Here is a 25,976-nt window from a genome sequence, read left to right as displayed (position 1 = left end):
TTTCCACAAAAAAAAAAAAAAAAAAAAGCCTGTGGGTTTTAGAATTTGTTAAGAATTAATAAATATCATTTTTTTTTTTTTTTTTTTGTTTTTATTTGACTGTTTAAGGAATTAAGAAAGACGGTGATAAGGCTCTTCTTTACACGATGTATGTATATATATCTAAATTCTTTTCTATTATTTAACAATAATAAAAAAAGAAAAACCCATAATATTTATATTATTGTTTTTTCATTAAAATATAATATTTTCTATAACATTAATGACATTTTTATTATAAAATTTAAAAATAATAATAAAAAAAAAGTAATTCTATTCATACCTTAACTAAATTGCGAAACATAGGCCTAACTAACCTATTTTGAAAGAAATGCATAATTTATGTAAAATTTATTCCTCACACTATAATTTATTTATTCTAATTTCAAATAAAATTTTATACTTATCTTTTAATCATTCTACTCTAATTTTGATTCCCCTAAATTTATATTTATAGATATTAATTTTAATTATATAGTGTATAACTTTGTATCTTTGTTGATAAATAAATTCCTGTTTCTTCCCACGTAACTTTTATTTATTATGGACAAAGAAGAAACAAAATCTAAATCAACAACACTTCAAACTTTCACTTACCATTCTATCCACATTGCAAACCATTTCATAATCATGTTGTCAACCTTATCCTAAGCTCAAACTGGCCAACCCATTGCAAAAGTTTCTGCACTCAGCATTGAAGATGATAGCTTGGGAATTAATTGTTGACTACAATATATATTAGTCATCTCCATCTCAGACTAAATTATAATACAAATTCATATCTCCAGATGAGTAGAATCACATCAACAATGTCGAAAGTAAATTTCTTTTTGCTTGAACAAGAGACTAAGGGTACTTCAAAACTAATGTCTCAGACCCTGACTTCTCTGCTGCAAGATTAATAGCAATAGCAAGATGTTCATTGGCCCGGGAAATGTTAAACGATGCTGACTTTATCTACAAAATGGGATTTGATACCCTCTCCAGACACCTAAAAGAACCACTTTTTCCTGGATGCAGCAGATTGACTATTGCCATTTTCAAAATTCACATATGACTCTGTAAAACTCACTCTAACTCCTTGAGGAAATCAATATTGTCAACGAAAACCTGCAAAATAAAAAAAGGAACCAAATAAATTAAAATACTTAACTATTCCATCAAGAGTGATGCAAAAACAGCTGCATCTCTACACTTCTCAGCAGCACAAAAAAAAAATTAAGGATACATGATTAATAAGAAATGAAATAATGAATTGTTAAAAAAGAGTTTGAACACTATAATACTGCTGAAACATGAAAGGATTTAAATCCTTCATCAAAACATATGAATTGATAGGATGTACTACCTAAACAAGAGTTCTTGAAGAGAAAAGTATCCAAGTTATTACTCACCATCAAACCCTTCAAAAGATTTCCAAAACTTTTTTTTTTTTTTTAAAATAAGGCATATAAGGATATGCTTGTGCATGTCCCTAATGTTAATATTCACTTTTTTTCTTTGGTAAAGAAATCATAAAAAAACTTTAACACCCTATTTGGATAAATTTTAGTGATGGATAATTAATGTATGACAATAATAGTAATTGGATGATAATAATATAAGATGGGAATGACAAAATTTTTTTATATTTGAATGGTTGTGTATTAATGTATGTTAATGACAATTGTTTATTTTGATGATAGAATGGTATAATTTTATTTTTAATCAAATTATTAATTTACTCCTACCTATTATATATAATAATAAATAATATATAAGAAATATGTAATGAAAAAATAAATAAATTATATAATAAAAATATGAAATTTGTATTTAAATAAATAATTATTACACATAATCAAATTAAATTTTTATATTTAATGAAATAAATAATTATTATTTATAGTATCACATTAATTTAATTTTAATACAAATAAAATTATTTATATATTAAAAATAAATAGTTATACTATATATTATTATATTAAATCTAAAATTATTTCAACAAATAAAAAATTAAAATGTGTTTGAAATAATCACATATTATGAGTTAATTTGAGGAAAAGATAAGAGAAATAGGATGTTTATTTGATGGTGTAACTAAAATTAAGTATATTTTATGAGGGTATAACGGAAAAAAAATTAATGGTCGGTCACATATCACCAATTTAGTGATTTTAAAATTTATCCCAAATTTGTCAGTCAGATGTCATTTGTTACTATCTCATCCGCTTAGAAATTAAAACAAACATGATTTTTTCCTGCTCGTGGAGTATCAGACATTAATTAACTATCATTTACCACGATCCAAACAAGATGTAAAACTACATTTGGGACAAATTAAGAAAAATTTGTTAGAATTCTTTTACGTACTTACCCTCCGTCCAACTACAAGATGGGGAAAACCCTCTATACGGAATTTCATATGAAAGTTGAACAATAAATTTCAAATTACAATAAATTTGATAAATTTTAGAATAACTAACAGAATTAAGAACAGGTTGTTTTAGTTTCACATAGAATTTTATATAAGATCAACTTTAATCATCTCCTAATAGAATTTACATCCTCTCCTAACTGTATTAGGTTCAAATGTATTCCAAAAAATTTCCAGGTTAGTTCAAACGGCGTAAATTAACTATACATGTAGAGGCAAAAATTTGAACAAAACCCTCAGACGTGCTAGACATCGCAGAATAAGGTGGGGGAGCAAATTACAAAAACCTCCCTCAAATTTAAAATAATATACAAAAAAACCAAGGTTTTAAAATTTGAACTCAAAATATTCATATTATACAAACAATTATACATCAATTATTAAATTGAGCAGTTAAATTTGACTGAAAAGTAAAATTACTATTCAATCATTCTTCTTACTAAAATTACTATAATATCCTTGGTAATCTATCTAAATACTAAACGCGAACAATAAATACTAATATAATAAAATTTGTTCAATTTTTTAATTTAAAATGTGATATGATCTCGGGTAGTAAACTCACTGTTTCCAATTTCCTTAATAATTGGAAACAACAAGTTTTGTTCTTGCCTCTAGTCACCAGGCAACAAATGCCAGGAGATCTTAATTTTATCTTTTTCTAGTTGATTTGAGATGCTTCTTTCTCAGCAGATTCTAGTGTTACTGAGTGCAGCAATGATGGTCATAAAAGAAGATATAAGAATCTATAACATTACAAGTCAAAATCTTGGGCAAAACTCTAAACATCTGTACTATTGTTGGTTATCTTGCCATCAGAAGAATGTTGAAGAATGGTTTACTAAAGTTGGGTAAGGAGAAAAAAAACAGAGGGAGAAGATGTTTTGGAGATCAAGAGCCCAAGGGAGGAAGAAAGTTATGAGGAATTGGCAAGAGTAGCATGGGTGAGAAGATTTTTCTTATTTGTTCTTAGTTTTTTTAGTCCCTAAAATTTTTCCACAAATCCTCTTTCAATTCTCATATCTTCTTTCAATCCTAACTTATTTAAACGTCAAATTTTTATTCCCAAAACATAACTCTTCAGCTTATCCCCAGAAAGCCCTGCAAAATCACCATGTTGCCAATAGTTTCATGCTCCAAATGCAATCAATAATCCCTATATGCAAGGCTTCAATCTTGTTCAATTGTGCTATTTGTTGTGCCTCTTCTCTTTAAAATTGTACCAGCATACTCAAGTTAAATTATTTTGATTACAGATTTTTTTTTAGAACTGTTTATAGTTTCCTTTGAAACATGGAGAAGGTGGAGTGAGATTTAGAGAAAAATGCATAGGATTTTTTTCTCTTCTAATTGATTTTTTTCTTTTCAAACTGCGGGACAATTAATAGAAAAGGTATTTTTAGATTTTTTTTATACAAAAAAATAGATGATAAATTTAAAGAAAATAAATTTTAGGAGGACAACCCTTAATAAAATAGGTTTATTTTTTTGTTTAACTTTAAAGGTGGGCATATCCAACAACTCAAAAGCATGTTACCAAGTTTTACTTTCCCAGGGTTATCCCAGTGAATTTTGCACAACCGACATTTTCTCTTTTCTAAGGAGATTTACCATTTCTAATTTATACCAAATTTGAATATTACTGGAAGAATCTCATAAGTTTATAAACCGAAAAGGTAGACTAAAGTAATCCGGCACACATGCATCATGTCTGAGATCACAAAGGTCAGGGTAAAATTAGAAAACATACAGTTTTCCAGCCGTCAGGATCCAAGCATGCAGTGATCTTTGTATTGATCCCAGGTAGTGGTCCGGGTTCTCTGGTAACTTTCCCTCCACAAAGCTTTACTGCCTCTGCAGTTTTATAAACATCATCTGTGCCAATAGCAATCTGCAAAGATGCAAAGAAATCAGTCTCTGATCTCTTCATATAATGTTGAACAGCTGAAAAAAAACAAATCTACAGAACAGGCTTGAGAAGGAGAGACAACTGAGGAAGCATTTCTACCTGAGCATAACCATTTCCTTTCTCATATTCGTTGACTCCATAGTTGTAAGTCAGCTCAAGCACAGCATTTTTGTCTTCAGGACCATAGCCCATCATGGCTACTGAATACTGAACAACCACAAACTTATGCCCTCAAGAACTCATATAAATCTTATATTTACCGGACAAAGCTCAAATAATCATATTTTCATTTGCCAAAAGTAAGCAAAATCGCAAACTCACACCTATGCACTTTTTAGGGATAAGCAAAACAGAAGCATTAAAAAGTACGCTCAAATTAGAGAAGAAAATTTCATTAGTGCATTTTGGAAGAAAAAGTTTCCTCTGAGTTAATGGTTTTTGTCTGGACGGTTGTTCTTAACAGATCAACACAAATTATCTGTTGCACATTCACAGACCAAACCGGGCTCTTTCTCCATATGTTGGAACCATGTGCTCCAGAAGGCCGAGTCCCATTCTCGCCTCTTATTGCATCTTGAAGTAGCTTGGAGATTTTGATATAGGCTTTTTGATACTTCCCCCGTTGTGTTTCCCAACTTTCCCCTGAGTGTTTTCTCATTTTTCCCTTAAGGGAAATGGGCTAAAGAAGGAAATTAGGGTGCCCTGAAGGCAAGCTCTTCTTGGTGGTTTATTATGGTTATTGTGGGTGAATACTAGACAGTTCAAGGATAGTTACTTCCATTGTCTTTTCTCTAAGATTTTCGTTGCTTCTCTATAGGCAAAGACCCACAAGTTCTTTAAGAATATCTCTTTCAGCTACTTGGCAAAGAGAATATAATGGAGTTTTGTATTAATCTCTATGTGGTTTTTTTTCCCTTTACACAACCTCTTTGTTAGCTTAGGAGGATACCTTATCCTGTGTTCTTGTACCTCTTTCTTCTTCCTATAATTTCATTTAAAAAATGGAGAAGGAAAAGTACTTAAGCATGTAGGACAAACATGTTACCTTATACACTGAACTATCTCGTGTGCGAAGAAGCTCCATGCCAAATGCCTATAACAACACAAGAAACATATTAAGAAATATACACAACTTAATCCAGCGAACCGAAAGCAACCGGCATAATTTCCAATAGGAACCGCAAGTCACAAATATATCAATATTTAATCATTGCAAGAAATTCTCACCTTCTCATAGAAATTTATTGACCGGTCAAGATCACCAACACGAAGCATAACTTGACATAGGGGCTCGGGTGTAGGTCCCCTCTCCAATAACTCAAATTTATAACCATCAAGATCTTCAATAAATGCAATTATTGTCTTCCCACCTTTGACAGGGCCAGGCTCACGAGTGACTTTGCCACCCTTAGCCTTTATAAGCTCCACAGTCTTGGTAACCTAATTAAAGAAGCACAAAACTATGAGTTTAATAGGATGAAATTACAAACAGGAGGTTTAAAATAACATAGCAAACTTTCTGTTGTAAAACTTGATGAGGATTGAGGGAAACCAAAAATGGTCACTGGAAGAAACAAAACTTTGATGGCAGAGACTTACATCTTCAACTGCAATACCAAAATGGCCGAACCCAGTTCCAATGTCATATTTGTCAACTCCATAATCTGGCACCACCAATAACAAAACAATATAAGCATGCACTGACTACAGAGCACTAAAAAGTTATATTCCACGTACTTGTCGCATACCTATAAGAAGTATTACCATTAAGCATTAAGATGTGTGGAAAAGAAAAAAAAAAAAAAAAAGAACAGCCAGGTGGCTTACTGTAAGTGAGTTCAATCACAAAGTGAGAATCTTCAGGCCCATATCCGAGGAAGGCATTTGTGTATCTCTCCTCTGGAATATCACGTTTCCTCAGAAGCTTCATTCCCAGGCACTCAGTATAAAATCTGCATGAATAGATGTTGCATTTAATTCTACCCTTCAAATAAAACTGATCATACAGACCAATAAAAGATAGTACATCATTTATAAGATTAATAGGGCAATTCAAAACAACATATGATTGTGTACTTTATGGTCCTGTCCAAATCTCCCACACGATAAACTACATGAAGCATTCTTCTCTTGTCCTTCTTGACCCACTCAAGGACATTTTCTTGCGTGGTACTTGTGCTTGCTTGTGCCGTATTCCCAGATGCAGACACTGCTATGCTGGTAACTTCTCCTCTCAACAGGTTGGATGCTTTCAAACCAAAGAATTGCGATTGCGGAACAGCTGATTGCAATTTTAAAACCATCAAATCACCCAAAATTTGTTCAAGTACGAAATAATTGATGCATTTTGCTATACAGCCTCTAAGCCCAACAGTCTGGCAATCCAGCCGTATACGATAAATGCATGAGAAACCAAACAGATTAAGGAAACAGATTGCGAATCAAATAAAGCCAGCATAAACCACAACAATTAATCCAGAAAAAAATAACCTAATTCCATCAATGCGAATCTAGAAATGAATAATCTCTGCACGTGTGCAGTTTTGCAGGGTATACAAGGGTGTGGTAGAATCTTACCACTGGCGAGGTGAGAAAAGAGGAGGTTACGAGAAAGATTGGAAGAAGAGAGAGAGAAGGCGAGACGAGGGGCAACAGAAGCACAATTGAAGGAGGAGATAGAAGGTCGAATTGAGGAGGCCATAGGTATTACACTCACCATCCCTGTAGATGTGTTGATATTAAAGGAAACCTACGTTCCAGAATATGAATTGGGATGCGTACCAGCTAAAATTTTGGGGATAAAATCCTGGAAATGTCGAAAATGTTTGGGTATTATTTTTTATTAATTAAAATACGCGACAGTAAATATTGGAATAAATGAATGTTTGTTTTTATTTAGATGGGGGAAGGGGAAGAGGGGTTTCTGATTGGATTTAGGGAGGGCCACTTTCTTCTTTCTATTTTTTATTTTTATTTTTATTTTTTTCTTATTTAATCACTTAATTATTATTGAAAAATTTAAATATTATTTATGCCAATTTTTAAGTTATTATATATTTTTTAGGTTAAAGATCATTAGCCTCAATCTATTTTCGTAAAAATGGATTCATATGCATTTCTAATTTACTTTATTATCTTTTAATTTACTACATTAGATATTGTAACATAAATTTACCAAAGGTTGGAGGAGAACCTATTCTGTGAATTTAAACGAGATGTCTCTAGAGGTAATAAGCGTGTAACGGCTCCGGAAATTTAAAAGAAAAATGTATATAAAGAATATAAGTGCGGAAGCGAAATAAAAGGTTCTGGTTAATATCCCTTACACAATAACTTAAACGTACTAACAATACCAAAAATAAGTCCTCTAAAGGAAAATACTGGAAATAAAAGACTATAAGAGAAACTAATAAACATCTAGGTAAATACTCGCCGTCTTCTTGTAGATCGGTCTCGGGAACCAAGTCCTCTTAATCTGAAATGATTAAATAAAGAGTGAGTTACACTACCTCAGTAAAGACATCACACTATATCACTGTCACAGAAGTAAAGGTTGGTAGAAAATTAAAAACAACCAATGGAGTACAAGTTTTAAATAAATTTATTTATCAATAATCAAACTATTTACCGTCCACTTACCTCAGTGGGATTTATAAAAACGACCCATAGAAACAATAACATCATAAATTCATACATAATCTGTATCATAGTATATGTCATACTTTTATATTTCAATCATCAAACAATAGTTACCCCTTTTTCATCAGCCTACTAGTATCCATAGAGATCCATAGGAGTCTCCGCTATATGTGAACCATTCCTTAACAAAGTTAATTTCTAGGGCTGTCCCCATAACCCGTCCAGTATGGGCGCCAAACAATAAACCTCAATACCCCGTCCGGTATGAGGGTGAAGCAGGCCATCCTCATACTCCGTCCGGTATGAGTGCCAAAATATTTAAAGTCTCCATACCCCGTCCGGTATGAGACAACGTTCCTGGTAGGGTTCCCTATGGACCTGGTCCGTCCACCATCTCCCAGGATATCTAGTGAGCCTGTCAACTTATTCATTTATCAATTCACATACATTTTCTATTATTTTCTGAGTTTTTTGTTTCTCACATAAACATGAATACTTAAACAAGTAACGAGCATCCAACAAGACAAACATATCATCGGATTCACAAAATCAAGCCATAATAAAGTAAACAGTGATTCATGCATTTAAAACCATAGAATAAATAGATCAAATACTATACTGCATTTAGACTGTAAAATAAATTAAACAGGAACTGACAGAAAAATATATCCAGTTTGGGGCTCCATTAGTAATCGTAATAATTATGTATATCTATTTAATTCATAAAATACAGTTTTATCATTTATTAAACTTTAATTCCGTGATAGGAAATAAGGTGAGGGGTCCTTACCTGATTCGAAATCGAAAACTGGATTTTTTTACTGCGCCTACGGGCAGTCCCTGAGTTCCCTGAATTTTCTCTCGGGAACTGAAACGCGCTTACGGTACCTACACATATCCCAAATAACTCAAAAATCAGACTCGACGCTTATTCGAAAAATTTTGGAATTCCAGCACGGTAGCTCCGCCGTGCTCCGACGGCAGCGATCCGTCTCGGGTTGGCCGTTTCTAGCCGTTTTCGGCTGAATTTAGTCAAACTTGCATTGGTTCCTATGAGAAAACACTCCTAGGGCCCTCGGCGGGCCGAAAAAATACCGAAAACTGAAACTTACCGGCGGCGAGGCTCTCCGGTGCGGTGGCTCCTCCGACTCGAGTCGCGATTTAATGTTTTGCTCCGGTCAACTTATAGAGGAAGGAACGATGGTCACAATGGTGTAAAAATCACATCAAACGGGAATCGAAAAGGGCCTCATCGGAGGCAAAAACTAAAAAAAATTGTGGTGGCGCCGCTGTGCGTTTTTTAGCCAATTAGCCAGTGTTTTGGCTCCGATTTGACCACATGTGGGTTTATAATCGAATTCTGAGCCAAGGGGAGAATTTTTACCTCGTTTGGCGGCCGAAAAGTGCTCCGGTGCGGCAATGGATAGCGGCGGTCGACTCCCTAGCGGCTGGGCTATCTTCTCCGGCGAGGGCTCTGGTGGCTAGGGTTAGGGTTTGGGTGTGGATGAGATTATTTATAACATTCCACTTTTAATCTGAGCCGTCCATGATGATTTAATCTTGACCATCCGATCGAGATTAAAAAGGAAATGAATCTGGGCCTCCGTGCATGTTTTTGGTCTGGGCCGTCCGTGCGTGCGGGAACAGATCTCAGCAGTTTAATCGCGCACACGCAGATCGCCCACGTGGCTCCCTTCTGTGTGGCCTCCCGCGTCAGTGTCTCTGCCACGCGGCGCGTTCTGGTTTGCCAAGGCTGCTGACCGGACAGCTGACGTGGCGTAAATTTTTTAAATTATGTTTTGACCCCCGATTTTTAAATTTTTATTCAAAAATACCCCCAGAACCCAAATTTTTACCATTTTTTTCCTAAAATCGCTTTCAATTAAATCCTTAAAATAATTTTACCCCCTTTTATTATTATTATTATTATTATTTCTATTTAATTAAATTAAACTAAATTAAAAACTATATAAAAATTCATATATTCATATAAAAATTACAAAAAAATCAAAATAAAATAATACTAATAATAACAATAATAATAATAATTGGGGTGTTACAATTCTCCCCCCCTTAAAGAAATTTGGTCTCTCAAATTTGCCTCTTACTCTTGATCGAACAAATGGGGGGTACTGGGCTCTAAAGTCTGATTCTAATTTCCATGTAGCCTCCCTTGGTGTGTGGTTCTACCATACGACCTTTACAAAAGATATTTTCCGGTTGCAGAATAACCTACTCTTTCAATCCGTAATGCCGACTGGTACTTTCTCGTAGGATAAGTCTTCCTAGAGTGGGAAGGGTTCGTGGGCCAAGACATGAGAGGGGTCCGGGTTGTACTTGCGTAGCATGGACACATAAAATACATTGTGGACCTTGGAAAGCTCTGGAGGTAGTGTTAGTCTGTAGGCGGTAGTACCAATCCTGTCTAAGACTTCGAATGGTCCAATGAATCGGGGGTTCAGTTTTTTCCTCCTATCAAACTTACTAATTCCCTTGAAATGAGTGATCTTAAGGAACACCCGGTCGCCTTCCTCAAACGCTAAATCTCTCCTCCGGGTGTCCGCGTAACTCTTCTGCCTGCTCTGAGCCGTCTGAATGTTCCTTCTGATCTTAACTATCTTGGATGTGGTCTCTTCTACCAGCTCCGAGCCGAACAATTTTCTATCACCCACTTCTTTCGAACAAATTAGCGATTTGCATAGACGCCCATATAACACCTCAACGGAGCTATACCAATGCTCGCTTGGTAGCTGTTGTTGTAGGCAAATTCTATCAGGGACAAATGGTCATCTCAATAGCCCCTAAAGTCAAGGACACAAGCTCAAAGCATATCTTCAAGTGTACGGATTGTCCTTTCTGATTGTCCATCAGTCTGAGGGTAGAATGCAGTACTGAGGGACAGCTTCGTTCCCATGGCTTGCTGAAAGCTACTCCAAAATCGAGAAGTGAACCTAGGGTCCCTATCGGACACCACTGTCACTGGAACTCCATGTAATCTGATTATTTCCCGGATATATATTATTACCAACTTGTCCAAGGGATTGGTCATTCTGATGGCTAAGAAGTGGGAAGACTTGGTGAGCTGGTCAATAATTACCCAGATGGCGTCATGTCCTGCGCATGCCTTAGGTAACCCTGTCACGAAGTCCATGGCGATATGTTCCCACTTTCATTCCGGAATCGGTAAAGGTTGAAGTAACCCACCTGGGCGCTGATGCTCTGTCTTGACCTGCTGACATATCAAGCACTTAGACACAAAGTCAGCTATGTCTATTTTCATCCCATTCCACCAAAATTGGGGTCGCATACTTTGGTACATTTTGGTGCTTATGAGATACATCGTAAACTTTGAGTTGTGGGCCTCAGTCATAATGTCTCTCTTCAATTCACTGTCATTCGGAACACACATCCTATCCTGAAATCGGAGTAACCCATCGGTAGAGACTCAGAATTCTGAACTAACTCCCTGTCCTGCATTGTTCTTGAGGGCCACTAGGGCGGAATCAGCTGATTGAGTTTCTTTTATTCTCTGGAGTAACTCAGGCTGGACGGTTAAATGGCTCAAACATGTGGCTTTCCTCAAGTACTGAAGTTGAACCTGTTGTGTAGCCCCAATTTACCTGCATTCTGAGACCATCAAATGGGCTAAGATACCTGCACTTTTCCTACTGAGTACATCGGCTACCACGTTGCCCTTACTCGGGTGGTACAAGATATCACAATCATAGTTTTTAAGAAGTTCTATCCACCTTCTCTGACGCATGTTGAGATCCTTCTGAGTGAATGTGTGTTTTAAACTCTTGTGATCGATATAGATCTGAAAGGTCTCTCCGTATAAATAATGGTGTCAGGTCTTCAAGGCGTGTATGATTGCGACAAGCTCTAAGTCATGGGTGGGATAATTTTTTTCATGGCTCTTTAACTGTCTGGACCCATAAGCTGTGACCTTCCTATGCTGCATTAGGACACAACGCAGGCCTAGATAGGAGGCATCACTGTAAACTATATATCCCCCCGATTCACTCGGTAAGGCAAGCAAGGTGCAGTAGTCAGCTGCTTCTTCAGTTCTAAAAAACTTCTTTCACAGTCATCATTCCACTCAAACTTGACATTATTCTTTGTGAGTCGGGTTAGGGGAGCCGCTAGGCTAGAAAATCCTTCGATGAACCTGCAGTAATAGCCCATCATTCTTAGAAAACTACGAATTTCTTTAACTGATGTCAATTTCTCCCAGTCGAGCACCGCGTCAACCTTTTCAGGATTCACTGACACTCCATCTTTTGATATGATGTGTCCTAAGAATGCGGTTTGCTCAAGCCAAAATCCACACTTACTCAACTTTGCATACAGCTTCTTTCTTCTAAGAACCTGCAAAACCTGGGCTAGATGATGAGTATGTTCTTATCTACTTTTTGAGTAGATCAGGATGTCATCGATGAACACGATAACAAATTGATCTAGAAATTCTCTGAAGACCCTGTTCATCATATCCATAAAAATGGTTGGGGCATTGGTTAGCCCAAATGGCATGACCAGGAACTCATAATGTCCATACCTGGTTCGAAAGGCCGTCTTGGGGATGTCTTCTATTCTTATTTTTACCTAATGGTAACCTGATCGCAGGTCTATTTTGGAGAAGACCTGTGCACCCTGCAACTGATCAAAGAAGTCATCAATTCTGAGAAGGGGATACTTGTTCTTGATTGTGACCCTGTTCAATCCTCTGTAATCAATGCGTAACCTCAACGTTCCATCTCGCTTCCTGGCAAAAGTGACTCCGGCGCCCCAAAGGGACACACTATGTCTGATAAAACCATTGTCTTACAATTCAGTGATCTGTTTCCTCAACTCCTCCATCTCAACGTGACTCATGCGGTAAGGAGCAACCGAAATAGGTTGGATGCCAGGCTGTAGGTCTATAGTGAACTCGACTTCTCTGTCTACTGGTAGTCCGGACAGCTCATCCGGAAATACATCTGAAAAGTCTCGGACGACCGAGATCTCTTGAATACAATTCTTTTTCTTGAGTTTGCCTAGTTAGAGAAAATAGTAAGGTTAAGGCACTCGACAAGTAAGAAAATTGTCATCAAGTAATAAGTACTAAATGATTTTATTCATTTGTAAATGGCTCCCCATTTGGAGGATTGAATACAATCTTTTTGCTAAAACAATTTATAGTGGCGTGATACGCCGCTAGCTAATTCATCCCTAAAATTATATCAAAATCTCCTGTGTCTAATTCTATCAGGTCTACACTCAGTTTCCTATTTACTATCTATACAGCACAAGCCTTGTAGACAACTTCTCCTAGTAATGTTGCACTCCCATCAGTAAATACAATTAACATCGAATCAAGTTTATCAGGTAATACATTAAATTTGGATGCAAAACAGGTGAAACAAATTAATGCGATGCACTAGTGTTAAACAAAACATGAGCAAAATGGTTACAGATAGTGTACATACCATGTACTATGCCCGGGTCGGCATCGGCATCCTGCTGGGTGAGGTTGTAAACCCTACCCTGGATAGGAGGTCTTCCCTGATTCTGGTTCCTTGACACTCTCTCGCATAGTGTTGGGCACTACCACATATGCAACAAGTGTTGTTGAGGCGGTAACATAGTCGGTCCCCGTGATCTTTGTCGCAATGCTGACAGATCTTACCACATCCAGCCATTGGAGCCTGAGAAAGAGCCTGGATCACCGGTCTGGGCCTCTTGTTCGGTTGGACAGACGCAGTAGGTGCTGGTATGCAGAGTGGAGCTGAGGGTCGGTGGTTCCCTACTGGCCGATGGAGGGTGTGGAGGCTCTTCTCAACTAACTGTGCCTTGGCCAGGACAGGTGAGTATGTCTTGAGCTCCAGTACAAATAGATGTTGCTTGATCTCTGGGCGAAGGCCCCATTGAAACCTCCTAGCCTTCCTGCCCTCATCCATCAACGTCTCAGGGGAGTATCGGCCTAACTTCAAGAACTTACGGGCATATTCTAACACCGTCATGTTCCCCTAGACCAACTTCAGGTGTCGAATGTGCCCTGGAAAGTACTCTGCATGGAAGGCTGTTAAGAACTTTTCCTAAGTGACTGGAACAGGCATGGTGGTCTGTTTGAGTTCCCACCAGCGGTCTGCTTCTCCCACTAGCATGTAGGTAGCAAGAGTGACCCTTTGCTCAGGAGTCACTCCTAAAGTCTTGAAGGCCTTTTCCGTCTCTGTCAACTAATACTGGGCATCTTCAAAGGAGAATTCCCCTACAAAAGTGGATGGGTTCAGTCTCATGTACCTCTCTACGTAGCTTGGGTCAATCATGGAAGGACCTGGGTCCTACGAAAGAGGGACTGGGCCAGGCTGAGGATAAACTGGGGGGCCCTGTGGTGGTACTTGCTGGTATGGTGGGGGAAACCAGATTATACTGTGGTGGTGTCGGGCAGTATTGCGGCTGGGGCATCAGATTATACTGCGATGGTGGCACCAGGTGGTACTGTGGAAGAGTAGACTCGTACCGGGGTGGCTCGGGATTCTCTTGCTGAAGTGGTGGCTCAACTTGCGGCAATGGGGGAGGGTCAGGTAGTTCCCTTCTCTCCTCTCGACCCTGCTGGGCAGCAATGAGCCTCTCCAGCATCTCAAATATTCTGTCAACGTCCTTCCGAAGTGAACCATCCCGAACTGCTCGGTTTAGTGGGGGTCCTCTTTTTCTCATCTCTCTGCACCTGCATTTCACAAGGATGTATATCTATTTAATTCATAAAATACAGTTTTATCATTTATTAAACTTTAATCCCGTGATAGGAAATAAGGTGAGGGGTCCTCACCTGATTCAAAATCGAAATTGAATTTTTTCACTACGCCTATAGACAGTCCTTGGGTTTCCTGAATTTTCTCTCGAGAACTGAAACGCACTTACGGTACCTACACATATCCCAAATAACTCAAAAATCAGACCTGAGGCCTATTCGACAAATTTCAAAATTCAAGCACGGCGGCTCCTCCGTGCTCAGGCATCGGCACCGCCGCTTGCGGCGGGGATCCACCTCGAGTTGGCCGTTTCTAGCCGAAATCGACCAAACTTGCATTGGTTCTTGTGAGAAAACATCCCTAGGACCCTCGGTGGGCCGAAAAAACACCAAAAATTGAAACTTACCAGCGGTAGGGCTCTCCGGTGCGGCGGCTCCTTCGGCTCGAGTCGCGATTTAGTGTTTTGTTACGGTCAACCTATAGAGAAAGGAACAGTGGTCACAATTGTGTAAAAATTACATCGAACGGGAATCGAGAAGGGCCTCATCGGAGGTAAAAATTGAGAAAATTCGCGGCAGCGCCGCTGGGCTTCGGCGGCATTTTCTGGCCAATTGGCCGGTGTTTTAGCTCCGATTTGGTCAGAGGTGGGTTTAGAATCGAATTCTGAGCCAAGGGGAGAATTTTTGCCTCGTTTGGCGGCCGAAAAGTGCTCAGGTGCGGCGGCGAGTGGCAGCGGTCAGCTCCTCGGCAGTTGGGCTGTCTTCTCCGGCGAGGGCTCTAGCGGCTAGGGTTAGGGTTTGGGTGTGGATGAGATTATTTATAACCTTTCACTTTTAATATGAGCTGTCTATTACGATTTAATCTGAGCTGTTCGATCATGATTAAAATAAATAAATCTGGACCGTCCGTGCACGTTTTTTATCTGGGCCGTCCGAGCGCGCGAGAATGGATCTCAGTCGTTCGATCGCGCGCATGCGGATCGCCCACATGGCTCCCTTCCATCTGGCCTCCCGCGTCAGCGTCTCTGCCATGCGGCGCGTTCTGGTTGGCCGGGGCTACTGACTGGGCAGCTGACGTGGTGTAAATTTTTTAAATTACGTTTTGACCCCCAGTTTTTAAATTTTCTTTCAAAAATACCTCCAGAACCCAAATTTTCACCATTTTCCCCAAAATCGTTTTCAATTAAATCCCTAAATTAATTTTACCCCTTTTTTTATTATTATTATTATTATTTCTATTTAATTAAATTAAACTAAATTAAAACCATATAAAAATTCATATATTCATATAAAAATTACAAAAAAAATCAAAATAAAATAATACTAATAATAATAATAATGGGGTGTTACAAAGCATATTTACCAAATCTCGTGCGGACTTGAAAAATCAAAATACTGTGGAAAGGGAATATGGCGCAGTGCGATCCAAAAAGAATAAGAATCGCGATGGTCGGTCGCGCAATTTCACAAATTCGCATCTCCTTTCGGCATGGCTTCATCATATATATGCTAGATTTGAACATAAGAGGTGTTTTGTCGTGGTTGTCGATCGATTTGCAGCGGTGTGTGGCGGTTTGGTGGCGACGCGTGGCAGTCCACCAGCAGCACATGCGGAGGCGCACAGACTTCTAGTGCTTGCGTGTAGTGGATCTTGAAATTCAATATGAGTAAATGAGTTCAAAAACTTTGATCGTTTACCATTTTAGATTTAAGATTAATTAATTTTATTTAATTTTAATGCATTAAATTATTTAGCTAATTTAGAATTAGGAATTACAGTGTTTGAAATTAGAAAACGATCAATTCATTGCTAACCCAAGACGGATATCACTATAACAGATTAATCTTGTATGTTGAAATTAATTTCGTGAAAGAGATTTAGATAGAAATCAGGTAAATATATAAGTGCTTACAAATATAGTTTAATTTATCTATGATATTAAAAATATAGCGTATAATAATTAATAATTTTATTTTTAAATTATAAATAGGTGCAGTATTCTGACAAGAGTTTACTATTGACTTTTGTATTCTTATTTATAGTTATTACTAAAATTATTGATAAATTGTTCTGCTCTATTTTGTAACTGAATCTGTGTAATTGATTGCTAAGTTTTAATTGTCAATATATTAAGGGTATGTAGACGAGTTTAAGGTGATGAATATTGACAGTATGTGTATCATAAATATTAAATCACAAAATTAGAGAATTTATTAGTTAATTAAAATAAAAAAGAATATTAAAATACGTTAAAAAAAAATCATTTAACTGGTATCACCGAGGGGTGGGTATGTGTGTAGCCTTTTAGCGTGTGACTATGGTGAACCTTATCTGTGGATACAATTTTAGCTAGAAGTGACGAAACAATAAATACTGTGGAATTGTGAACGTTGAACTGCAACGAATTCATGTGGTAGAGGGGATTCTTGTTGCCCTCGTTGATACCGACAAAAATGGTATCGCGCGATGAAATTATTTTTAATGAGAAATAGATCGATAGGAACGAATGTAAGTCATTTGTGTAGCTTGTGAGACAGAAATACTGAATTTTAATGTTCATTGAACTATTTGGGTATTATATTATGATATTATGACACTGAATTATGATGTTTGTTGAACTATATATGTCTTAATTTATGATATTAGAATACTAAATTCTGATGTTTATCGAATTATTTATACTGAATTCTGATATTTGTTGAATGAACTGATTTAGAACTTTAGTGAATGAGTTAGAGTGTAAATACTACGTATTTTTAGAATTAAAAATAAAATTATTTTAAACTCTCTTCGTCAGCAGTTTTATGTATTATACCGATTTGGATAGATTACTCTATTATTTATTGGTACTTACACGTTTACGGAACATGTTAAACTCACTCTATTTGTAACACCCAACATTATTTTTTTTTTACTTTTTTATAAATATAATTATTTATTATTTTATTTTATTTTATTTTAATTAAAAAAATGGTAAAAAAATTAGTTAAGGATTAAATTGAAAATAATTTTGGAAAAAAAAATGGTAAAAATTTGGGTTCTGTGGGTATTTTTGAAAGAAAAATCAGAAATCAGATGTCAAAACGTAATTTTAATAAATTACTGCACGTCAGATGCCCGGTCAGCAGCCCCGACCAACCAGGACGCGCCGGGTGGCAAAGGCGCTGACGCAGGAGGCCACGCGGGGGGGAACCACGTGGGCGATCCACGTATGCGCGGGAACGGACCTCAGCTGTTTGATTGCGCGCACGGACGGTCCAGATTGAATCACGCACGGACGGTTCAGATTAAATTGCGCACGGATGGTCTAGATTGAATCGCGATGGACGACCCAGATTAAAAGCGAATAGGTATAAATAACCCCATCCGCACCCAAACCCTAACCCTAACCGTCAGAACCCCTCGCCGGAGAAGACAACCCAACCGCCGGGGAGCTGACCGCCACCACCTATCGCTGCACCAGAGCAATTTTCGACTACCAGATGAGGTAAAAATTTTATCCTTTGCTCAGAATTTAATTTTAAACACCCTCATGACCAAATCGGAGCAAAAGGACCCACTGATTGATCGAAAAATGCTAGCAAAGCCCGGCGGCGCTGCCGCGGGGTATTTTGAAAAATGCCTTCGATGAAGCCCTTCCCGATTCTCATTTGATGTATTTTTTCACCATTGTTATCACCGTTTCCTTCTCTATAGGTTGACCGGAGCAAAATACCCAACCGCAACAAAAGGTGGAGGAGCCGCCGCACCGGAGAGCTCCGCCGCCGGTGAGTTTTAGTTTTCTACATTTTTTGGCCAACCGAGGGCCCTAAGGGTGTTTTCTCACAGGAACTGATGCAAATTTAGCTGAATTTAGCCGAAAACAGCCAACACGAGGCAGATCGCCATTGCCGAAGCACGGCGAGCTGCCATGTCGAATTTTCAAAATTGGCCGAGTAGGCCCTAGGACTAATTTTTGGGTTTATTTGGAACATTTGTAGGTACCGTAAGTGCGTTTCAGTTTTCGAAGAAAAATTCAGGGAACCTAGGGACCGCCCATAAGTGCAGTAAACCATTTAATTTTTCGGCGTCAAATCAAGTAAAGACCCATCATCCTATTTTCTATCATAGATTTGAAGTTTAAATAAATAATAATACGATCTTTTGAATAAATTAAATAGATGTGCATAATTAATTATGGATTGTTAATGTAGCCCGAACAGGATATTGTTCTCTGTTGATTTATTTTACAGTCTAAAAGCATGATAGTATTTGGTTTATCTATTTTATGATTTTAAATACATATATTACTGCCTTACTTGACCACTGTGTAATTTTGAGATTTAAAATATGATTGCATTACCGGATGCATGTTCATTTGTTTATGTGATTATGTTGGATTTGGTAACGGGGACTAAGGAAAAACAGGAAAAGGGTGTGATCAAATAAACAGATAAGACGACAGCCTCACTAGATATCCTGCGAGATGGTGGACGGACCGGGTTCATAGGGAACCCTACCGTGAGCGTTGTCTCATACCGGATGGGATAGGGAGACTTAGTCATTTGGCACTCATACCGAACAGAGTATGGGGACGATCGCTTCACCCTCATACCGGACGGGGTATTGAGGTTTAATGTCCTAGCACTCATACCGGACGGGGTATGGGGACAACTCTGTAATTAAGATTGTTAAGAAAAATAGTTCACGTGTAACGGGTACACTCCTATGGATCCCCATGGATACTAGTAGGGTGGTGAAACGAGAAACGATTATGATTTAGTTATTGTTAATGAATATAAATTTATGATATGTTCTATATTATTGATTGTGCATGAAGTTATGATCTGTATGATATTATTGTCTTTATAGGTTGTTTTCATAAATTCCACAATGGTAAGTGAACTGTAAATGATTTTATGATTGATAAATGAATTTGCTAAATTTAGTGCTCCATTAGTTGTTTTGATTTTCTACCAACATTTGCTTCTATGCTGGTGTTATAGTATGTTGTTCTTACTGGGCTAGTGTAGCTCACCCCTTATTTAACCATTTCAAATCAAGAGAACCTGGTTTCCGAGGCCGATCCGCAAGAAGACTATGCGTAGATGCTAGATATTTTATATTTTCCTTTATTTTTCTCATTTCTCGTATTTTTTTCAGAGAATTTATTCCGTGATGTTTGTTTAGTACTTTTAAGTTATTGTGTAAAGTATGTAAAACTTAACCTTTTATTTTGCTTCTGCACTTAAATTATTATATATTTTCTTTTGAATTTCTGGGGCCGTTGCACTATTCATTATTCAGTTTTTTCATATCAGGATAATCAGAATTCCGTTCATGAATAATGAGAGATTTATTAAGAGATCATTTCATTCTATTTTAATTTAAACAGCACTTAAAGTTAATTATTTCTTTTGTAGTAATATTATTTTAGGGTTTAAACATATCGCATAAATATTGGATATTTTTAGTTAAGTACGTAAGAGATATACTTTTATTATTTTAATATTTACTGTGGAAAGTATTCCTATAGATTATTTTATCATTATGTAGTGTATGTACGGTTAAAACTCTGAATGAGAGTTCGGACTGTTACATAACTACTTTTAAAAATTCAATCAGTATAGATCAATTTAAGACATATTTTTCAAATACTAATGGACAAGCATGCAGGACTTTAAGTTAAAATAATGGACGAATAAAAAATGTTACTAAAAAAATTGGAAACCTAAAATTGCTGTTAAGATTTGAATTTTTTCTAGCATTCATAAATATTTAAAACATTTTGAACTCTCTCAATTCTCATATGTATCATGTAATTTTAATGTTCATAGAAAGCTTATGGCATCTAACTTATAGTTATATGAGTCTTGAAATCGGACATTGGATGCCACCACTACATGTGTGGTTTGTATTTTTTTATCCAAATTATATAATCTTAGTGTTTATAAAAAGTTTAAGATGTTGAAATTTATTCATCGGGTGATCAAAAGTTAGAAAAATTGAAAAAATGCAACTAAATATCACTATCATGCGATTTATGTTATACAGCAGCCTTGATTTTTAAAAATTCATAATTTGCTTAATTCTAATCCTATAAAAGGATTATAATTTATAAAGTCATAAATAAAATAGTTTGATGACTAAAAGTTGATAATAATTATAAAAAAAAAGTTAAATATGGTTGAAATTTCTTCAGTTTTAATTTAAATTATGCAATGTCAGAACCTATAAAAAAGTTTAGGATATTTAAATTATGAATAAAATAAGATTGTAGAAGTTTGACGAACGAATAAAAAATGTAGCGAGAACATAATAATTCTTTCTTCTATTGCACGTGTACGAGTTTGTCTTTTAACTTTTATGTCATGTAATAAAATTCTAATTAAAGGTTTAGGAGACTTAAATTATTGTTACAAAACATCCTCATTTTCTTTCTCCAATCTTTAAATAAAGCTCCAATAATTAACTTGTACATAGAGTGATTCTCCACCTCTTGAGAAAAGCACTATTGTGCTTTTTTCTTTATTTATGAGATAACCTCTTTATTTATTACAATGTAAAATCAATGCCATAAAATAATCATATTATTTTTTCTAAACCAAGTATTACAATAATATAAAGCAAAAAATATATATACATATATATATATATATGCCTTAGCATAAAGAAATAAGAAAATAAATACCTTATTAGTAAGTAGTTAATTTATTAGAAAATTAGGAATTAGAAAAGGCTTGACACATATGGGCTTCTTAGAAAATTTATGGGAGCCCATAAATGGGTTTTAAAAGGAGACAACATTCTTTTCTTATGGCCTTCTTTGCCAAACCCAAACTCCAAATTCTTTACCCATAAATGGATTTTTCTTTCTATTTTTTTTCTTTTTGTTTTTGGTGTTAAATTGAACTTAGACATTTATGAAAAGAGAAAGCATATGGGTAGGGGGCCAAGGAGGGTAGGGTGATGTGATTTGAGTTCATATATGTAATCTTTTCATTTTAACGTTTAGTTGTTGTTTCAATTTTGACATTATGGCTTTTGCCAATCTTGTTTATTTTCTTTAGGCTTCTCAAGTGATTTCACATGTTTTTTTTTTTTTTTTTAATTTTTTTTTTTTACTTTCTTCTTCTTTATAATAAGGCCATACCAAAATAATTTCAACACTTATTTATATATATATATATATTTCTCGTACATTATTAATATGTCATCTTTAAATTTTTTTTAATAAATCATCTTAGTCGCCAAAATTTGTCACTTCTTACAATTTCGTTCTTGGTATTTTTATACTTCAAATAATTTATTTTATTTTATTTTATAATAAAAATATTAAAATAATTAGATGATATGTAGAGACTTTAAAAAATAATTTAAAAATAATATTAACTAATTAATTAAATTAATAGATTAATAAATTAATTATTTAAATTTTATTTTTATTATTATTAATTTAAGCAATTAGTTAAACTTGTTTTAACTTATTGTTTTAAAATATATAAATATGATTTAACTAATTTATTTTTTATTAGAAAAAAAGAAAGTAGACATTTGAAATAAAATAGAAAATATTATGGAGTATGTTGTAACAAAAAAAATAATTAGAGTTCAGATTGTAAAAAAAGTATTAAATTTGGTGCTTGTTTGATAATTTATTATTTTTTAACTTTGGAATTGGATTCGAAATTCATTTAATTTTAATTGTAAGAGTGAAAATTTTATTTAAAACATGAGATCAATTTTGATTAGTTTCTTATACAATTTTTATTTTTTTCATTTTTTTATTTTTACAGATTTTGAAAGTTAATTTGTTATTATAATACAAATAGAACAAACATTTGAAATAAAATAATGTCTTAATTTTAAATTAATTTTGTGTTAGATTGGAGTTAGACATTTTTTGACTTTTTTTTTTAGATAAAAATATAAATACATTTTTAGACCTTTGGAATAGATTTAAATTACATTGGTTTAAAACTTTAATAAATTATGAATACCATATCTTAGAACATATGTTTAATTTGATACCATATTTTAGATTTTTTATTCAAAAGAATAAGGATTAGATTGGATTCAAATTCATTGTGAAAATATAAATGCAATTTTTTAACCTTTTGGATTCGATTTGAATTTCAATAGTTTAAAACTTTTTTTTTTTTACAAAGAGAGACAAAAGTTAAAAGAAAAAAATTAAAAGATTATCATGTACATACGGATTCAAGAGACACTCATGATATTGTCAGTGAGGAGCTGTTGGAGATCATTTGACACTTGAATATGAGAGTGGAGGCCCATCGTTAGAGAGAAACCAACATTTGCCAACCAATTAGCGCATTTATTTCATTCATGATAGATATGTTAGATCATGACCTGTCAATTCTGCAATATCAAATGTTTGATCTCACGAATGAGGGCAGTATGCCTATTAGTATCGTAATCCTCCTTAGTAAGTAACTACACCACCAATGCGCTATCCATTTTTCAGGATAATATTACAGAACCCAGCATGCCAAGTGAGTTGAAGGCCATCGAAAGCACCCCAAAGCTTGGCTTGAAGAACAGATGCTTCTTAGACAAACACCATCTTTATCCCTAATAAGTCCACTACAGCATGCGAGATTGGTAGCAGCGCGATAAATACCATCAATGTTCACCTTCCACCAATCCCTAGGAGGTTTCTGCCAGGCTACAAGTTTTTTCAACCTGTACGCCATACTTGAAAGAAAATAAAGATTTATATTATTAGCCATAAAAGTATAATCAGTAATGAGGGACACATCTTTAGAAACCTCATCGATGCTCCTCTCACTCTCTTGGAAAATAAATTTATTTATATGGTTTTACAAGTTCCAGTTAGTAAGGCCAAATGTCACTCTCCAATCCTGAAATGTCTTGCACCAGGACCAATTGTTTTTGAGGTTTAGCACGAAGCACTCATCAACAGTACCATAAAAGAACATTGAATGGGCTTCAGCAGGTATGATCTTCAACCACAACAGCTTAGCCACGCTGCAATTGTGGAGGACATGATCCACATCTTCAATAGGGTCGTCACACCTATTGTAATTCGCAGTAAAGGACATGTGATGTCGGTACCTCTCCCAATTCGTCAAGAGCTTCCCCTTAATAGCCAACCAGAGGAACATACGCACCCATTGAGCACCTAGCCAACACCAAATGTCTCTCAAATTCCTATCCTCTGGGTGCCAATGATCATTCTTTAGGAGGGCATAAACTGAGCTAACCGAAAAACACCTAAAGCTCGTCATATTCCAAAAGCAAGAGTCTGGAATATTGCCATCTCTAGGGGTTAGTATTGCAGCCATCTGGAGCAACGTGCCCATTGGCAATACCCAGTACAGGGCCTCCCAATTCTATTGGCTAGACGACACCACATAATCCCTGACACATCTATGGAGATCATACTCATCAATAGGTGCGAAAGCCAAAAGCTTAAGCGGCCCTATGTCCCCTAACCAACAATCTTCCCAAAACCTAACATTTTTCCTTAATTCAATAAACCATTTGATGCCAACTTGAAGGTCCATCCAAAGATGGTTAAGGTTGCACCAAAGATGAGAGATTGGTCCTGTTGGCTTGTAACTCTGCGATAAGTCAGATCATTTGTACTTATGGGTGAGGATCTAGACCCATAGTAGATCGGGTTTCGCAATCATAGCAAAGCCCAATTTCATCAGGAAAACTTGGTTTTACTTGTGGATAGACTGAAGTCCGCTTTCCCTAGGATCGTAAGGCATACACATGTCAGTCCAACTGACAAGGCTGATTTTTCGGTTGCCACTCCCCTGACCCCAGATAAACTTCTTAACCACTACTTCAATCTGATTGCATAGAGATTTAGGCAAGGCTGTAGTCTGTATAATAGCTGTTAACTTCGGGAATAAGCCTCTAACATGGTACTGTGGTATGGGTCCCTCTTCAGCCATATAAAGGTTCTCAAAGAAGGTGGAGGCCATTATCTGAAGCTGGCCTTCATCGGTACTCCAGTTACTATCCCCATCCTTAAGCATACTAATTTTATTCTTTTTTATTATAGAAATGGTTTGAGCATGAAAGTATTTAGTGTTCCTATCTCCTAGAAAAATCCAATTATATCAAGATTTTTGCTTCTAGAGCATCTCTTTTTGCCATAACACCCCCTCTAATTCCTCTTTCAAGGATTTTTCTAGCTATTAGAACCGAACAGAGTGGTGTCTCTCCAATGCTCGTTGGATCCCATCTAGTATTGCCAGGAAGATATGTTTTCTTAGTGATATGGTCAAACACATTTCTATTTTAGTCTTGCACAGTCTCGCTGAAATTATTAATGTTCTCTTTGATATGAAGATGATTTTGCCAATTTCTCCGAACCAAGTTAGGAAAATCGGGGTGGGATGGCCACGCAGCTAAAAAGTAAAAGGACTTAGGGTCCATATTGTGAGAGTGACGGGTGTAAGAGATAATCAGGATAAGTCTATGATCAGATTGCACTTTTGGAAGGTGGTGAATGATGGCCTATGGGAATTGGTTGAACCATCTTTGGTTACAGGTAGCTCTATTAAGCCATTGAAAAAAGGTCTCACACCATGTTAAGTTAGGTCCTACATAATCAAGCTGCTGTAAAAAATTGATATCAATGAATTGGTTAAAGAGAGCGTAACCTTTAGACCGTTTAGCCGTCTCCCCTCTTCGGTCGTCTGACTCTAAGATTGCATTGAAATCCCCAACAAGGAGTCAAGGGCGATCCATGTTATTCTCAATAGTGGTGAGCTCCTCCCAAAGGTCTTTTTGTTTATGGGGATTTGGGCTCCCATAGACAATAGAGAGAGAAATTCTCTCGACCATCATTCTTGTTTATCTTGGAATATATTAACTTACGATGGTTGTAATCTATATTAACCTAGATAGACTCTCTCCACATCATCCAAATAGCCCCCAAAAATCCAATCGCCTTAACTCTATGAGAGTAGCCGAAAGCCAGGTTCTTGATCACTTTATCCGTTTTCTCGACTGCCGTCTTAGGCGTCAACAACGAAACTAAAGTAGGGTTGTGGATATTGACAAATGACTTTAGGGCATGCCGGAGGCCAACTTTTGCAGCGCCCTAACAATTCCACACAAGAAATGAATAATCCAAAGGGTAAGGATAAGGGAAAAGAGGAGCTGATGCTCAGAAGAGGGACTATGTTTGCTCCTTCTGAAAGGCATCAACAGCACTCGAACTCTTAAATTTTGAACAAAAGGGGATTGATCGTAG

The 25,976-nt window shown here is 36.2% G+C and overlaps 1 protein-coding gene across 2 annotated transcripts; it reads right to left on the bottom strand.

The window, feature by feature from the left end:
- Positions 1–960: 960 nt before the first annotated feature.
- LOC110816290 (Glyoxalase/Bleomycin resistance protein/Dioxygenase superfamily protein) lies at positions 961–7,225 on the bottom strand. 2 transcript variants are annotated; one of them, XM_022044424.2, is made up of 9 exons: positions 6,945–7,225; positions 6,444–6,648; positions 6,195–6,319; positions 5,967–6,031; positions 5,595–5,807; positions 5,413–5,460; positions 4,467–4,574; positions 4,209–4,349; positions 961–1,149 (listed from the first exon to the last, which is right to left on the bottom strand). In XM_022044424.2, the coding sequence occupies exons 1-9, from the start codon at positions 7,084–7,086 to the stop codon at positions 1,108–1,110; spliced, it is 1,089 nt and encodes a 362-aa protein (XP_021900116.1). In that variant the 5' UTR covers positions 7,087–7,225; the 3' UTR covers positions 961–1,107. The 2 variants fall into 2 exon arrangements, with proteins under 2 accessions (XP_021900116.1, XP_088064128.1); XM_088208002.1 differs by lacking the exon at positions 6,444–6,648 and having other exon boundaries at positions 6,945–7,084.
- Between the last annotated feature and the right edge of the window lie 18,751 nt (positions 7,226–25,976).

Source organism: Carica papaya, chromosome 7 (genome assembly GCF_054855325.1).
Source record: "Carica papaya isolate Zhongbai chromosome 7, ASM5485532v1, whole genome shotgun sequence".
In the NCBI taxonomy this organism is placed as follows: domain Eukaryota; kingdom Viridiplantae; phylum Streptophyta; class Magnoliopsida; order Brassicales; family Caricaceae; genus Carica; species Carica papaya.
The sequence above is the reverse complement of the archived record's forward strand: the minus strand, read 5'-3'. Positions and strand labels throughout refer to the sequence as shown.

What these genes read in the sequence shown, in the direction of transcription:
- LOC110816290 (XM_022044424.2), bottom strand. Translation starts at nt 7,086, where the DNA reads ATGGTGAGTGTAATACCTATGGCCTCCTCAATTCGACCTTCTATCTCC. An exon ending in CTTTTCTCACCTCGCCAGTG is followed by an intron (nt 6,649 to 6,944) that starts GTAAGATTCTAC and finishes AATTGCAATCAG; the next exon opens with CTGTTCCGCAATCGCAATTC. An exon ending in GAGATAGTTCAGTGTATAAG is followed by an intron (nt 4,575 to 5,412) that starts GTAACATGTTTG and finishes GTGGTTGTTCAG; the next exon opens with TATTCAGTAGCCATGATGGG.